The sequence below is a fragment of the Alligator sinensis genome, unplaced genomic scaffold (assembly GCF_000455745.1).
Source record: "Alligator sinensis unplaced genomic scaffold, ASM45574v1 scaffold1127_1, whole genome shotgun sequence".
NCBI lineage: Eukaryota > Metazoa > Chordata > Crocodylia > Alligatoridae > Alligator > Alligator sinensis.
Genome location: NW_005842693.1, coordinates 39885 through 52986, shown reverse-complemented (window position 1 = coordinate 52986; position 13102 = coordinate 39885). Strand labels below are relative to the sequence as shown.

General features: G+C 38.7%; 1 protein-coding gene across 23 annotated transcripts in view; it reads left to right on the top strand.

The window, feature by feature from the left end:
* MBNL1 (muscleblind like splicing regulator 1) overlaps nucleotides 1-13102 on the top strand; it is a 212885-nt gene that overhangs the window by 183226 nt on the left and 16557 nt on the right. For 19 of the 23 annotated variants that reach the window (XM_006034034.3, XM_006034022.3, XM_025216000.1 and 16 more), the window contains 3 exons: nucleotides 5989-6246; nucleotides 7450-7503; nucleotides 8384-8537. In XM_006034034.3, coding sequence (XP_006034096.1) covers nucleotides 5989-6246; nucleotides 7450-7503; nucleotides 8384-8537 — 466 coding nt within the window. The remainder of the gene's footprint in view (nucleotides 1-5988; nucleotides 6247-7449; nucleotides 7504-8383; nucleotides 8538-13102) is intronic. The other 4 variants (XM_014524886.2, XM_014524879.2, XM_014524887.2 and 1 more) reach the window with 1 other exon arrangement.

The window sequence follows — 13102 nt, the reverse complement described above, 5'->3', positions numbered from 1 at the left end:
CTTTCCCTTTATTTCTAATACCAGGCTGCAACTTCGAGGTTCCTAGTGTTGTGAGTAACTCTTCTAAGGGTATCTCTACATGTGCAATTAATTTAAAGCAATAAGCTCCAGCACACATTGTACTGGAATTTATTGTTCCTGGGTACTGCATTTATACGTGAGCTGGGACTGCAGGACCTTGAGCTGGGTCGGAGCAGCCCCGGCTGGCAGGGAGCCCCAGAGATCAGCCTGCCAACCTGGGGCTGTTCCGACCCGGCTCAGTGTGCTGCAGAGAGGCTGACTGGGGCACAAAGGTGCTTCAGCATGGAGCTAGCTAGCAGGCAGCCTCCACACTGAAGCACCCTCATGTCCCAGCCAGCCCCATCAGTGTCTTCTACATGTACATTGCTACGCGCTAAAAACTCCTTCCCAGGACAGTACTTGTATTTACAAGTACTAACCTATGGCAGAGTTTATTAGTTTAATGCAGCCTAATAGGGCTGCATTTGTAAATGCCAAGACATTTATTGCAGAGCTAATTAGGCAGCTTCGCAGTAAATGTCTCACATAGACGCACCTTAAGAGTTTATATCACAGGCAACAGATGAAGCAGATGAAATTTGGAGCTAAGGTACGTGGCTGGTTAAAGTGGAGGATTTGGTCCAAAGGAGATTTATTTATATCTTTCTCCAAAGACCTTAGCAAATTAACAAACATCTCTTCCCTGGGAGGGCTATACTTCTCCTAGGACACCCAGAGGCAATGACTGCTGCCTAAACTCAACAGCATTTTTTTTTTTAATTAAAAAAAAGCACCCCAAAGCATCTGAAACCAAGAAACTTAAAACATGTCTAAGTGGTTTGCTTTTCACTCAGATGAATAAAAAAGTTACAGCCAAGTTACAAGTCCCTGAAAATAAGTTTTAAGACTGAAGGGATTTCTGGGTTTGTTTGGTTTTTTGTTTTGTTTTGTGGGTTTTTTTGGTTGCTTCCTGATATAAAATTGTCATTGCCTGAAAAATCCTCCTGGATTGGTCTTCACTTCACCATAAGGAAATAGTCTCATTACAATAAACAAGAGCAGAGTTGCTGTTCCTTTGTAAAGCATGTTTGAAGTAGCATCATCCTATGACACTTCTCAAAAGCTCTCTAGTTATCATAGCTTAAAATGAAGTGAATAGGAAATCTTTCATTTTTCAGCAACATCCCTTCCACACATCCCATGGTGCCAAGCCAAAGAATCCTACACTGAAACAGGAACCAGCAGACTTCATGATGTTTACCCCTGGCCCTGTGCTCAGCCTTTCTGCAGTCCCGTTTCATTCCCTGCCTTCAGAGCTCAAAAGAAAAATCACCCATTCCTTTCCTCAGTTCTGCTTTCTGCCTCATCATGAAAACTTCCCTCTAGCTTTGTTGCCTGTTGTAACAGTAAGGGCCTCATTCAGCAAAGTATTTAGGGCACTTACACATACACACATGTGGGGAGCCTGCTCTGACGCGCTGGAGCATGTAAATTGATGCGCTCTGGCAACCTTGCATGTCATGTGTATCAGCAGTGCAGCACATCTCCGTGCTGAGAAAATGGCAGCAGAGCGCTTTGAAATAAAACACATTTGATGTGCTTTAGTTCAAAGCACTACACTGACATTTTCTCAGTGTGGGGATGTGCTGCGGCGCTGATACATGTGACATGCGGACATTTTTATTTAGCATGGCTCACTAATTAAAAATGCCTGGTGCTGCGTCAGGAACAAATGTTAAAATGCCCTTAGTTCTTATATGATCCATTTACTCTAAGTCCTTTCCAACATAAGCTAAATTACTCTGAAACTGAAAGAGTGGTGGCACATAAGGGTGGCACCTGTTTAACTGTTTTTTAAACTGGTATTATATCCTTGGGTAGACAAGCCCCTAGTTATGTGTCTGTATTTAATCATCCCAGAGGGACTTAGTATTAGGAGTCTTTGTTCTGTCTGTTTGCTGTGAGGCTTGGATCAGGGGAGGGAAATGACTGTGAACCGAGCCAGTGTATTGATCTGAATGACAAGACAGTGGAGGAGAAATGACTGGAGAGAGTTTTTATTATTATTATCTATTTTTCTAGACTAATGAGGCAATTTTGATGTGCCACAATTTGTTTTGTTGGATTCAGGGAACCTTCTATACAAAGGGAACTCTAGTTATGCTTTGTGTTAAATGGAAAATGCCTCACTAGTAAATTTCCCTCACTGCTAGTTTGCAAACTGTCTGTTCCCTAGTTAACCTAATTTCAAAAGGATTTGTTGGAATATTTTAGGCCAGTGTTTTTACTTTGTCTTTATTTTTTTTCTATCTTACTTTGCCCGGAGGTTTGCACACTGAATAGTTTTGTTTTGTTGCAGTGGTGCTGGACAGGATATCCAAGTTCACTGATTGCATCTCTCTACAATTATATACTGAACTTTTGTTCTCTGTTTTACAATAAGAGCAACTATTTTTCTGAGAACTAATTCATTTTTCCCATAGTGAATGAATTCACATATAGCATTTAAGGACTTGGAAATGGTGTTTTAATCCTTTTTTTGTCTTTAATTTTAGAATATCTAGATTTGGGATATTAATATATTTTCTGTTTAGGAGTGTATTGGCTATAAAATATATCTTGCTTTTACCACCTATAAATGGACTTTATCTTTACTATCACTTAAATGTTTGCAATGATGTGGAAATGGAGCTGAATATGGCTTCTCTTTCTAACCCCAGAGTTTATTGTCTAGTTAAGAAAATTGTGAGGCTATCAGTAGCTGAATTTGAAAATGCCTTGTTTTGTTTAGAATTTTAAAAATGTATATTAAAAAATGAAATGCTCCACTATTAAATTGATTTAACATGTTCTTGAAATGCTTAAATGAAGGTTGTTCTAGAACTAGAAGCTTTTATTGTTTTCACTAAATTTATAAAAGTAAATTAAAAACATCTAGAACCTTAAGAAGAGTAGATATAAAATGTGAGTACGACAGGCAGTCAATAGGAGTTATTGAATCAATGTTAATGGCCTCATAATAAAATTGATTGTTCTTACTTGGAATTGAAACCATTTTGTTGGTTTCGGATGTCGCATTTGGTTCAGATAAGTATGTAGATATTTGGTTGTTTAGCAAGGTTTAACCAGACTGTAGAATCTGGATATCAGGATGGAGATTTAATGAGATTAGACATTTCCAAGAGATATCTAATATTTAATAGTACCAATTTAGCTAAACTGTGATTTTGTTTTACTGTTCCTGCTGCTAACAGAAGTCAGGAAGGAGGAAAGAGCATAGTAAGGAAAGGATTAAAGAAAGAATTTGACTTTCAAAATAATTTAAAAAACAGTTTCAGTTCAGTCTGACTGCCATTTTCTGTCTGATCCAAACGTGATTGATCAGCTGAATTCTTTATACTTCATACTTGAGCTCCCTTTTCGTATCTGATAAAGAGACAGTTTCCTTGTAGATACAGTAATTTTTGCCAGAAATATATAACCCAGAAATCATTTTAGGTTCTCATGAGTAACTGGGAGATCTGTCAAAGTTGTACCAGTGAAAAAAGTATTGATTTATTTATATGCAAAATGTACTGTCTGTTGGTAAAGTCAGGATTAAATGCAAAGAAGCCAACAAAAGGCATAAATTCCCCTAGTTCAACAGTGATTTAAGTTCATATTTACCTAGCCAAACAGTATCACCCATTTTTAGACAACTCTAGCCACCTCTTTTTGGCATAGCATACCAGAGGCTTGTAACCCAACTTCTGATGGTACATCCTGAAAAGTAAACCAGACCCAGAGTCTATAATGAGTTTAATACATCAGTCTCAAAGCATTATTAAAATAGCCTAAATGACAAATAGATGACAATCCTGGAGTGATGCTGGCATGCAACATCAATTTTTGTAGATGAAATAGAATGCTGCTTTTAAAAGTGCTGAAATGCTCCTTCAGATAGAACATCTAACTTTAGCCTGTATCCCTTAATTTGCTGGCTTCGCAAAGGATGATATTAGTTACAGGGTAAAGTATCCATTCACTTTTCTGCTAACTAGTGAGGAAATCAGAAAAGACAAAAAACATTTAGGTTTGCAGATCTGTAAGAGTAGCAGACCATGTATCATACTTCCTGACACATTCTCATCAAGCTGCATATCAAATATATGACAAATTATGGCATGCCACTTGGCAAAAATTAACATATTGTAAAACAGTAGTTTTAGATAAACAGGAAAGTATGAGAAATTCTTCTGACTTTGGTTAAAACCAGTTGTATTCAAAATGGTTAAAATGACTAGCAGCCTTACAGTTGTTACAGCTCACTTTAAGTCACCAGTGTTATTTGGACAGTTCTCTTTTGGCTTTCAAACACACTGAATTTCCATCCCTTCTCTTTCGTAAATGTTCCATCCAAATTGTATGCTTCCTTGTGAAGCTTTCTGTTTCATGGGGAGCTGAGCTGAAGAAACATAAAGTGCATTTCTCTTTAGTTCTCTCCACTTCTACAGTGTGAGTGTAGGCTATATTGTAGGGAACAGGACCTTGCTTTTTGATGCTTCTTGCGGAAATATGAATGCTCCAAATGCCTTTACATTTAAAAGGAAATACCATCTATTTCTTGCGGGGAAATGGGGTGGTGTGAATTTACTTGCTTTATTTTCTAAAGTCTTTTGGAAGTAGTATGTAAAACTTATTGCTTTGATTGATTTTGGTCATGATTTGCAATGAACTGCAGTTAAAACTACAGGTTGAAAAGTGCCCAACATCTTGGTACGTTAGATATGAGGAATTACCTGCCTAAAGAAGTCTCTGTACTTATTGGGGGTGCTAAATTCAGTGGGAAATTTTTTAGGTTCTGAAGGTCCCTGGAATTCTTCATATTTGCAGCAACTAGTGAATTGAGTAGTTCCTTTGGACCAAAAAGAAATCTGGATTCTTTAAATATTCCTTAAATAGTGTGTTTTAGTTGTGCAACACAAGTATACATATATCTTCAATATAGTTTGGTTGTATTTTTCCCTTCAAAATACTCTACCTACTCATAATCTTAGAGAAAGATAAAAAGGGGTTAGTTGAAAAAAATCTGTACCTATGATCTACCATGACAGAGGTTTAGAAAAAACAGGCTCTTTAATTGCATGTTTAGGATTGCCCTCTTGTGGTAGAAAGAAGGAACAGCTGAGTGTCTTATAAAGGGCTCTTACTGATGCTTGTGGCTGAGGTACCTCCACATAGATACATTCAATGATAAAGGTAATAGCATGTAGTTGCTTTGAAGTTTAAAATGTAGCTTGTAGAACTGATGTCAGGGAATTAGGGTAGTCATCTTGTTACAGACTTAATTGGTTTATTAAGCTCTCATTAGAAATGTGTTTTTTAATGAAAGACAGGACAATCAGTTTTAACCTCTTCTTAGTTTTAATTGCTTCTTCAAAACAATTATACACTTATGTATTGTTGCAACTTATAGTCAATAGCTGAAACTAGTGGGTTTAGACTCTGTGATCCTGATTCACCCTTACACTAATACTCTTGTACATCGCACTGGGCGTGTCTACACATATGTTTTAATGCGCAGTAGCCTAGTCTACTGAGCATTAAAGTAGCGCATAAAAAACTGTGCTAATATGCCAGTGTGCAGTAGAATAGGCTGTTCCTCATTTAGTGTTATCTAAAAAGTGTGTCCTTGTGCTACCACACATTAGTGCAGCCTAATGTGCATTTATTTAGTACCTCGTATTGGAGGTACTAAATTTAGTGTGCATTAGTAAAAGCACATTAAAAAGGGACCCTTAAAGTGAGTAGAAACCGCCAAACTTCAAGGCTCCTTTTTGTAGTCCTTCTCTGGCACTATAAATGGGCCTTAGGGTCTTTAAGGATCAGGCCCAATTTTTCTGAAATGTTTACCTGATAATGCTAACAGTGTCTTACGATTGCCTGTCCCAAACCAACAGTGTAAGTGTTACCAAGCCAAATTAACATTTAAAAAAAATAACATTGCAGGTATGTCGAGAGTATCAGCGTGGCAATTGTAACAGAGGAGAAAATGATTGCCGGTTTGCTCATCCTGCTGACAGTGCAATGATCGATACCAATGACAACACAGTTACTGTCTGTATGGATTATATCAAAGGGAGATGCTCACGGGAAAAGTGCAAATACTTTCACCCTCCTGCACATCTGCAAGCCAAGATCAAGGCTGCCCAGTACCAGGTCAACCAAGCTGCAGCTGCCCAAGCAGCAGCGACTGCAGCTGCCATGGTGAGTCCAGAAACCCTACTTTAAAATTTAACATGTTGAGGACAGAAAGTGATTATTTTTTTATTAACTATTCTTGCTGAAGATATGTTTGTTCAGGTATCCCAGTCGCTATAATGAGCTTTCACAGCATGTGATACCAGATCTGCTCTTAAGTAGTTTCAGGCTGTTGAAATATTTTACTAATTTTGGCTGCTGATGTATACAGTATGTATATATACACATATATGTGTACATGTGTGTGTACATATATATAGTCTAAATCTGTTTCTGTTTGTACATGTATATTTATATCTATCTAGATAGATATAAACGTGTGTGTATATGTTACCTTTTTTAAAATCTATCCACCTATATTATTGCTAATAATATTTCTAGTTTTACATGAAACTTAATTTGGTCCTCTTTTTTAATATTTGTGTAGTATTTTGCACCATGGGCAATGTGCTTCAAAATGCCTTAATAGTAAGGTCTGGAACTACTTAGGAGCAGGTTTTCAAGCAAATAGACTGTAACACTACTTGAGGATTTTAATCATTTACTGTTTCATTCATCTTACTTCTTATTATGGTATAATAAATAATTGCACAACTGGGAATGCTTGAACATGACAATTACATGGAGTAGGAACTGCAGTACATTTGAAGGTATTAGACACAAATACATGCAGGCTATTTGCTCAGATGTATTCTTAAGGTAAATTTTTAATGTGATCGAATAGCTGATTTTAACAGGTCCATTTTTGTTACTTGCTTAGCCGTTAATGTCCTATATTTACATAGCTACATGATTTGACCATTAAAATACTACTTCATGTAAAACATTGTTTTGTGATATCCATAGTAGAGTATAATAAACATGAGAGAGGCCTTTTTCTGTGTTTATGGATACTTGAGCAAAAATACAGAAGGCAGACTCTCCTTCTCTCTCCTTTCACTCTTTTTTTCTGTTAGAGTATCTTGTTTGTAATTAACTACATAGAGGTTGTATCCTCACAATAACAACTCAGTAGTGCCTTTATTGTGCATGCTTAGTCTTGTTATTCGTTGTATATGGCATTCCGATGATTTGTTTTTTATTTGTTTTTTCTCACCTACCCAAAAATGCACTGCTGCCCCCATGATGCACCTCTGCTTGCTGTTTATGTTAATGCGCTTGAACCCCACTGGCCCATTGCCATCATGTGCTCGCTGCCTGCTAATTAAGACTCAGTCGGCTGTCAAATCACTGAAGCGACCCCTCGAGGCAACCTTTGACCTGGTACTATGACCTTTCACCTTTTAGCTTGGCATGTAGCTTTATTGTAGATACAAGTTTTTATTAATTTATATAAGTAAATATTCCTTTTTCAGTTTTAAAGTATTTAAATACAATGGAAAACTGAGTGTGGTTTCCTGGTACAATGAAAAGGAAAGACGGTCATATACATGTAAATGTATGTGCCAAATGCAAGTTGTTAAAAGCGCAGCAGCCCACATTCAGTTTAACCAGCTTGTAGAATGTTCTAAATGAAGTACTGAGGACATTAAAATTGTATTTATTACTGTATATTTATGGATCTGTTTGGTTGGCATGGCTTAGTGATATCCTTATGTAGATTTAACATTTGTAATGCAATGTTAAAGTACCAGCATGCTGTGGTACATTTTTGCATGTCTAGTTAGACTTTGGGAAATGTGGGTATAATTTTTAATATTATATCTTACCTGTTTCATTCACTCTGTAAGATTATTAACATTGCTTTTATTTGTCAATCCTCATGGAGCTAGCAGTGCAGCTTTTTTATTTTTTTTTTCCAATATTGTTGCTTCTTACTGAAAACACGAAGCGTTTTAAAATGAAATACTTTGGCAAATTATTATTATCTAGAGCTCCAACAAGTTTACCTGAACTGCTGTATTGTTAGGCTAAAGTAGTGCTTCTTTTTAAAGCTTTTACCTTGCCTTTTTATTTGGTAGTTAAGTCTGCTTTGCTGCTTGCTTGCTCATGGATAAACATGGTGCTGCCTGATTTGTTTTTTTGGCCTTCTACTGATTTTTCTTTTTCCTTTTTTACCCCCTCCTCCCTGTCTCCTTCTCCCCTTCCCTCTCCCCCTCCTTTTCCTCCCCTGGACTTTGTTTTATACTCATCTGCTATTCAGGGAATTCCTCAAGCTGTACTTCCCCCATTACCAAAGAGGCCTGCGCTTGAAAAAACCAATGGTGCCACCGCAGTCTTTAATACTGGTATTTTCCAGTACCAACAAGCTCTTGCCAACATGCAGTTACAACAGCATACAGCCTTCCTCCCTCCGGGTAAGCATTTCTTTGGATTTTTTTGTATAATTAAGTGTGCCAGAAAAATAAGTATTACAACAAATGTGTAAAGGTGTCTGTCTGGATAGTCACTGATACATGTATAGGTACTGTGAGGTGAGGTAAGGTAGTCTAGTAGTGTTGCTTGGTGAGTGGGGTATCTAACTGTTAGGATGCTGCTCCTATGAATGCTTCTCTTGGAAGCTGGGCGGGTATTTTCCAATCTAATAAGAAAATCAGTAGCTTGGACACATATGTGCTATCATTTCAAAATGGAATTTGAAATCTGCTCTCTTTTTTCTCTTTTCCCTAATTAATACCTTATTACACATCTGTTAAGCTGTGCTGTATGTTTATTTTTTGCTGTAAGACCCCTTTGCCTTAATTTACTTGGGAACAGATCTCCAGAGAGATTTTCTCAATGGTTTGGTTTTTGTTTGGTGATCAGAAACTACAGAGTTGAGTCTTAGCTCTAAACTAATAATGAAACACATTTCAAAGAGTGAACCTGAAAAAAGTCAGTCCTACACCTAGTTGGTTTCAGTGTACGAAAGATAGAGAGCTACTTGCTTTCAGTCAAGCATGCTGAAGTGATATGATAAAAAAAATGGTATAGTTATTATAGAGCCCACAATTGCATTTAGTACTTACCCAAACGTGTCACTAAAGTGAGACTTTGGTATAAATAGAGACTACGGGATTTGGTTTATATTTTGCTCCTATCAACCTCTTCAAAAAAACATATATCCAGGTTGTTTGATACAATAAAGATTTCTTTCAGAATATTCATATGTCAACACACCTGAGAAAGGTGGTTTATATGCATAAATTTTAAATTAAAATGACTTAGTCATTTTTTTTATAATACACACACAAAAAACTAGGAGATGACTCATTTATTATATCTTTTCTGCTCATAGAACTCATGACAATCTGTAATTAATTAGTGAATCATGTAAATATATAATGCAGACTTATCATCTAAACATATATAATACCAGATTATCACATATTACAGAAATTTGTGGGAATTGATTATCAGAACAGAAAAACTGGTTCCTAAAGAAATGTTGGCATGTGTTCCAGTTATCACTATGATTCATGTTAGCCACTTAATTTGAAGTGGTATGATCTAAAACTACAGATCATAAAAACTACATATCTACATCTAGTTTGCATTTGAAGGTATTAGACATGAATGCATTTCCTTCTGTGCCTGATATCACTACTCTCAAGGATAGTTTGCTGCTAAGTGAAGCCTACCCCTTAAACCAGAAGTAGTGTCGCTACATCTGCACAGTACATGTGGGCTAAGAATCTTGGAGACAAGCTAATGGGCAATATCACTGAGCAGCGAACCTGCTTAAAAAACTAAGGCCACCTCTACACATGCAGTGAAGCTGCTATGACATGCTATAATTACAGTGATTAATCGAGTCTGCTGAAGTATAGTAATTACTGTGCTCCAGCCGACACCAGCATCTCAGGTATTAGTGACTGCACACTGAAAAACGGTAGCAGGATGCTGAACAAGCTTTAGTTCAAGCAACCCAACTGCCGTTTTTCAGTGCAAGGGCACTGATTCGCAAGATGCTCTGGGCGCCTTAATTAAAGTGCTTCTCCCTCCCCTCCGCACACCCAGCATGTGTATAAATCCCTTATGTGTAGTTACCCTGCTACCAGCATAGGAAACAGCCTGTGCTGAAGTGCTTGAAGCCACTGCTACTGAGCACAGTAAGTTCAGCATGTGGATAGACCTTTATTGAGGCCAAACCCATGTTGAAGTCCATGTGAGTGCTCCCTAGTACAACATCATGGCTTATTCAAATATCACTGGGTACATCTACATGTGCGCTTTACTGCAGAGTAGATTAATTCGTTCCACAATACAGTGTCCCAGTCTACATGTGAGCTGGTTTTAGGGTGCAGTAAACTATTTAACTCTGCTGTAGCATAGTACTATCAGGGACTATCATCTTACACCAAAGTACTTTACTGTGCTGAGACGCATGTGTAGACAGTGACCAGAGGTGTAAATTGGCAGCCAGTGAGATTTTGGACACTGATGGGTTGCTTACGTGGAACATTGTAATACTGAGTACGGATACCCAAGCTAGTTCAGTACAGCTGAAATACAGCTGTATTAGCATGGGGTTCCATCCAAGCTAACTAGCCATGCCAAAAAATCCAGACTGCACATCATACCAGTGCAGTTGTGCTGGTTGTGGTACCTGAAGTTGCTTGTCAGATCTGGGCTGGGTGTCTCTGGGCTGGGTTGACATTTTTTTACACTTACATTTTAAATTGTTCAATTCAAAACAATGGTTCATTTTAAAAAGTACTCTTGTTTTAGTTCATCAAAAGTAAGCTTTAAAAAACTAGAAAACATCTTTTTTCCAATTTTTTGTTTGACCAAAATTATAGAAAATTTCACTTGGGTTTACCTGGAATGGTTGTTTTTTCATAATTACCTGTAAACCAAAGAAATCAGTTATTCTCCTGGCTCCACTCCCAGCACAGTTGTAAAATATATTGAATTGAGTCTCTCAGGTACTCCAAATGGATTACATACAAGCCAAATACTTGCTTGTTTAAATTTGCTTAATCCAGGATCAAATCCACAGTTAGTCTGAACTGTTTTTCTGAACTGTTTGAAATATGAAAATTCTTTGGACTGTGAAATGGTTCAAAAACACCTTCCACTGATACAATTTTGTGCTCCCACTCTGCATCACTGGCCTTTAAATATCTCCCAAACACCACTGCTTTGGGGAACTGTTCCCAGAACTATGGAATGGGTGCCCAAAAGACACTGCAACTGAAATGGCTTAGAACAGCCCTAGCGTGGATATGGAGCAAAACTCCAACAATTCAGGACATAAGTCAGCATATCAGATATGGATGCACTACACAGTTTGGGCTAGATCTACAAAAGGATGTTTGTGTTTTAATCCCACTTGCCTATTTCTTTCTTTCTTTCTGTACCTAAGTAATCCTTAAACTTCAGTTTGTGCTAACCTTGTGGGTTTTTAAAATCCCTAGATACCTCAGTTTTGACAGACAAAACTCTCTGAGCACATAAAGGTTGTGTCAAGGCCCACCAGGAACCTCCTCGGTATTGACAGCAATGAGCAGTTAGGCAGTAGGCTGCCTATACACATGCTTGGGGTGGGGGAGTGTGTTTTCCTTACAGCGGTTCCCAGACAGCCACTTTAATTAAAATCAATCACCATCACATGTATTAAGCCTCTGCACATTTTAAAATGGCCACAGGATGCTTTTTCTAAAGCTCATTCGATAAAGTTTAGATAAAGCACCCCCACAGCCATTTAAAAACCCACCAGGGCTTAATACACGTGATGGTGAGGCAATGTTGTATTGTTCTAATTAGCATATGAGTGAGCATATGTATAGGCAGGCACAGTTTATTCCTAAACTCTGTTGGATCTACCCTGTTCAGTTAATGCATCTTCTTTGTCCTCTTACCCTTAAGACTGAGTAAGAAGTGGTGAAAAGGAAAACCTAACTCCAATTATTGATAAACCTAATGCCCAACAGGTGAAGTGTATAATAAGGTCCTAGCTGTTTGCCTGTCTGTCTTTCCTGGGAGGCAGCCTCAGAACCACACCTAAAAGACTGAGGTCCAGCAAAAACTACCAATTTGTACCTTAATTTGGGGTGGAAGGACTTTGTCTCTCTTGTTGCAGCTTTTCCACTTTGCACAGAATAATGAAAGAACTATTGGGATAGACGCAAAGAGAGTGTGACAGTAAATATAACTCTCTAGTCTAATGGTTACAGTCCTCAACTGAGAGAATGGACCCCAATAACCATGTAAATCTAAGTAATTACTGCTACTAATTCTTTTATCCAGCGACTGCTTAATGTAACATAAGTAATCATTTGTTAGAACAGAGACAGGAATCCAGGTCTGACTTCAGAATAATATGGCAAATTATGAGGCCTGTGCAAAGCAGCTAGTATTCGCTTCAGATTTGGCCAATTCGGGGGACAGTGATTTGATTTGGTGATTCAAATCACTGTCCCGTATCAAATCAGCCGAATCTGATTTGGAGATTGGCCACCTCTGAATCGGCCCTATCCCCTGCCCACTCTCCCAGACCTGTCAATGGCTGCCCTGCCCAGCCCCAGCTCCCAGCTCTTGGAAAAAAGAAGCCCGGCACTCACCGACTGCTGCCAGGCAGGGGTGTGATCTGCACTGTGCCCCGCTGCCCCATGCTGTGTGGGGGCCTCTGTCATGAGCCCCATCCCCTGCCCTCTCTCCTGGCCCATTCTCCCAGCTCTTAAAAAAAACAGAAAGCCCCCACTCAACAGGTGCTGCCAGGCAGGGGGTGATCCTCACTTCCCCCTGCTGCCCCACACCATGTGGGGGGCCTGCCCATTCTTCCAGCCCCTGCCATGGCTGCCCCACCGGACCCCAGCTCTTGGCTCTTTAAAAAAAAAAAAAAGCTCCAAACTCACTGGTTCTTACCAGGTGGGGAGGACGGTCCTGGCTGCCCCCCACTGCTCCATGCTGCATGGGGGGGGGCTCTGCTATAAGCCTC